This window comes from Asparagus officinalis, chromosome 3 (genome assembly GCF_001876935.1).
Source record: "Asparagus officinalis chromosome 3, Aspof.V1, whole genome shotgun sequence".
NCBI classification, from domain to species: Eukaryota; Viridiplantae; Streptophyta; class Magnoliopsida; order Asparagales; family Asparagaceae; genus Asparagus; species Asparagus officinalis.
In genome coordinates this window covers 43,520,549-43,524,738 of record NC_033796.1, presented here as the reverse complement: position 1 = coordinate 43,524,738, position 4,190 = coordinate 43,520,549, and the positions used below count along the sequence as shown (strand labels likewise).

Here is a 4,190-nt window from a genome sequence, read left to right as displayed (position 1 = left end):
ATCATCGCAAGCTGTGTTCGTCGTGCCAGCCCGGAAGCATTATCGGAAAGACATTATCTTCGGCCGAATCGATCATCCCCTGCACACGCTATGGGATGAATCTGAGGATGAGGATCTAGCGCCCTAGTTTTTGCAATACAGTCAGGTTGCGAAGCGCATGATGAGCGAGATGGGGTATGACCTCACTCGTTTAGAGGGCCTGAATTACGGCCGAGGGCGCAAAACGGTCATCCGACCTGCTTACGTGCCCAAAGGAAAACCTTCCAATTACTTCAACAGGACTCGGAGAGGCTTAGGCTACTCCTCCTCCTCCTCGGAGTTGTGCTTTTACGCCAACGAAGATTCCGATTATGCGTGTTCGGTGGACCAATCGTCATCAACCTCGGCATGGGATTCGGATGTCAGCGTGAGGGATCTATTCGATAGCCTTACGATCAACATGGCTACGATAGATCCCTCCGAAATGGCAGAGGACGGACGAATCCCGCTCTATGACGAAACATGGGATCGCCATGTTAATGCCCAATGGAGCAGTCGCTTCGAGCAGCGTGAACCACCAAGATGAGGACGATGTTCGAACTCATGAGGACTCATCAACTCAAGATGAATCCTACTAAGTCATTCTTAGGGATGTCCAGTGGCAAATTCCTCGGCTTCGTCGTCACGACAAAAGGAATCCGGATCGACCCAGATAAGGTGTGAGCCATCCAAGAGCTTCGACCGCCCCAAAATCTCAAGGAGCTAAGAGGCCTTCAAGGACGATTGGCTTACATCCGGAGGTTCATCTTGAATCTTTCAGGTAAGTGCCAACCCTTCTCCAAATTAATGAAGAAAGGTACTTCCTTTGTGTGGGACGAGCCTTGCCAACGAGCCTTTGAAGAGATTAAGGACTATCTCTCAAATCCGCCTATCCTGGCGGCTCTGGTCTCCGGAAAGCCGTTCCTCATCTATATACAGGCTATGGAGCATTCTCTAGGCGCCCTCTTGGCACAAAATGACGACGCAGGCTACGAACAAGGCATCTACTACCTAAGTAGAACCATGCAAGGCACCGAACAGCATTACCCAATTATCAAAAAGGAATGTCTGGCCTTTGTGTTTGCCATCCAAAAGATGCGGCACTACCTGGTAGGCCAGACGATCCACGTCATCTCCCGGATGAACCCCATTCGAGTTTTCATGACGCAGCCTGTAGCACTGAACTGGCGTCTGGCCAGGTGGGCACTTCTGTTGTCCCAATACGACATCCATTTCATGCCGCAAAAGTCAGTCAAGGGACAGGCCATCTGCAATCTTATGGCTAGTCACCCACTGGGAGCGAAGGCCGACCTATTTGAAGATTTGCCTAACGAACCCCCCGAAGCCAACATCACTTCATCATCAGAGGTTTGGCAAATGTTCTTTGATGGCGCGTCCCGCGCAGGCGCGAGCGGCTCTATCGTTGCTGGAGTGGGGGTGGTCTTCACTTCCCCACACAACTACGTGTTACCCCGAGCCTTCTCGTTAACGGAGCCCTGCACCAACAACATGGCTGAGTACAATGCGTTACTCATCGGGCTTGAATTAGCGAAGGAATTAGGGATAAAGCGCCTCGAGGCGTATGGCGACTCTTAGCTCATCGACAAGCAAGTAACTGGCGAGTATGAGGTCAGAAATGACGATCTGATCCTACTTCACAGAGCAGCAATCAAGCTGGTGGGGTCATTCGAAAGCTTCCACATCGAACACGTGCTATGTTCCAAGAACACACATGCGGACACCCTTGCTTCCTTGGCAGCCAACCTGGCCCAACCACTGGGGACGTCCCAATGGGTCACGGTAGCAAGCCGGAAGCTCTTTCGACCGAGAGATGTCCCAGAGGCAAACACCACTCGTCAAGTCTCAGATCAACCCGATCTGGAGGACTGGCGTGTCCCAATCATCTATTACGTTCTGTACGGCATGTTGCCCGAAGACGCAAAGGAGTGAGAATCCGTCCGGCGACGTGCTTCGAGGTTCTATTACGATTCGGCCACCAAGACGCTATATCGGAGGTCATACGACGGCTTGTTGCTTCGATGCCTTTCAAAGACAGAGGCGCAGGAGGCCCTACGTGAGGCCCACAGCAGCACCTGCGGGGCTCACCAACCTGGACCCAAGCTTTGGGACCGCCTGCGAAGAATAGGCTATTTTTGGCCTGGGATGGTTATCGACGCAGTCGCCTACGCAAGGCGCTGCCACGAATGCCAAATCCACGCCAACTATATGCACCAACCTCCCGAAGACTTGCACCCGACAAAGGCTTCCTGGCCATTCGAAGCGTGGGGGATGGACATAGTCGGACCAATATCCCCGCCATCGCGAGAGGTCATCGCTTCATCCTTGCGATCACCGACTACTTCTCTAAGTGGGCCAAAGTCGTCCCCTTAAGAGAGGTCAAGACCAATGACGTGATCAAATTCATCAAACACCATGTCATCTACCGATATGGCGTACCCCGGCGTATCATTCATGACAACGGCACGCAGTTCGTCAGCCATGCATTCACCAGGTTTTGTGACAAGTTCCGAATACAAAATCTGTCATCCACAGCCTACAACCCTTCGGCGAATGGTTTGGCCGAGGCCTTCAACAAAACAATCATCAAGATTTTGACCAAGCTAACCTCCACGAGCAAACACGACTGGAATGAAAAGTTGGGCGAAAGCTTATGGGCATATCGCACAATGGTTCGCACACCAACTGGCAGCACGCCCTATTCATTGGTATACGGCTGTGAAGCCGTGTTACCTTTGGAGATTCAAATCTCGTCCTTCCGCATTGCCCTAGCAACAGGGATGACAGTTGAGGATAATCACCAACGACGGCTCGCAGAGCTTAAAACGTTGGATGACAAACGATTAGAAGCTCAAAAGCACATTGAGTTCTATCAAGCCCGAATGGCTAAAGCTTTCGACAAGAAAGTCAGGCACCAAGACTTCAAGGAAGGGGAACTGGTACTGGTCGTTCGCCGACCGATGATCCTCACTTCCAAGAAGAAGGGAAAATTTCAATCCAAATGGGAGGGACCATTTGTAGTAGAGACAGTCTACTCGAACGGCGCCTACCGCCTCGTTAAACCAAATGGTGATAGGATCATGATGCCCATCAACGGCAAATATCTGAAGAAGTACTACCCCTAGTTCTTCTTCACCAACTCCCATGAGTGCACGAGTCTAAACTGGCCCACACATCCTCCAACTGGTATAAGAGGTAAAACTATTCCTACACATCCATTCTTGAGTCAGGTTATCAGTACAGGCGAATCGCTGAGTACAGGCAAACCGGTCAGATCAGGCGAACCGCTAATATCAGGCGAATCGCTCAGATCAGACAAGCCTATTAGTCTAGGCGAAATCCCTTCTAGAGCCGGATTACCAGTACAGGCGAATCGCTGAGTACAGGCAAACCGCTCAGATCAGGCGAACCGCTGATATCAGGCGAATCGCTCAGATCAGACAAGCCTATCAGTCTAGGCAAAATCCATTTCCGGAGCCAGACTCCCAGTACAGGCGAACCGCTCAGTACAGGCGAATCGCTCAAACCAGATAAGCCTACCAGTCTGGGCGAAATCCACTTCTTGGGCTAAACTACCTGTTTTGGCGAACTTCTCAAAACAGGCGAGACTAGCATCTCAGGTGGGCGACATCAAACGCCCACTTAGTCAAACCTTCAAACAGTTAGGACCAGAGCCACAATCCCCCGCCAATCCTCTTCAATAGGATGGCGGGACCCCCACTGTCACTTTCGACAAAATCAACTTACCAATCCTCTTCTAAAGGATGGTAGGCCCTCAAAGTCGTTCCAATCACGACAATCTCTGTCACGTTAACATCAAACCTCTGACAAAAATCCACTTACTAACCCTCTCTCAGAAGAATGGTAGGTCCCCATAGTTGCTCCAATCGCAACAAATCCCCATCAGGTTAATGATCACCTCTGATGATTGGCGCCGTTATTCCTACGAGTAACACAGCCCAAAGTAATAACCTACCATGCGACGTGTTATTACTTCTGTCAATAGCCACACTCCTACGTCTCTGAACTACTTGACCTATTCCAGATATTCTAAGATACCCTTAGGATAACTGATGGGTAGTAGCCTACCACGCGATGGCTCCTACAACAATCGATCGTCACATTCTGACATCCCTGAATGATTTGATTATCAT

General features: G+C 50.6%; 1 protein-coding gene across 1 annotated transcript; it reads left to right on the top strand.

Annotated features, from left to right (window-relative positions):
* Window positions 961–1,614, top strand: LOC109835023. The gene has a single exon (XM_020403024.1). The coding sequence runs from the start codon at window positions 961–963 to the stop codon at window positions 1,612–1,614; it is 654 nt and encodes a 217-aa protein (XP_020258613.1).

What these genes read in the sequence shown, in the direction of transcription:
- LOC109835023 (XM_020403024.1), top strand. Translation starts at nt 961, where the DNA reads ATGGAGCATTCTCTAGGCGCCCTCTTGGCACAAAATGACGACGCAGGC.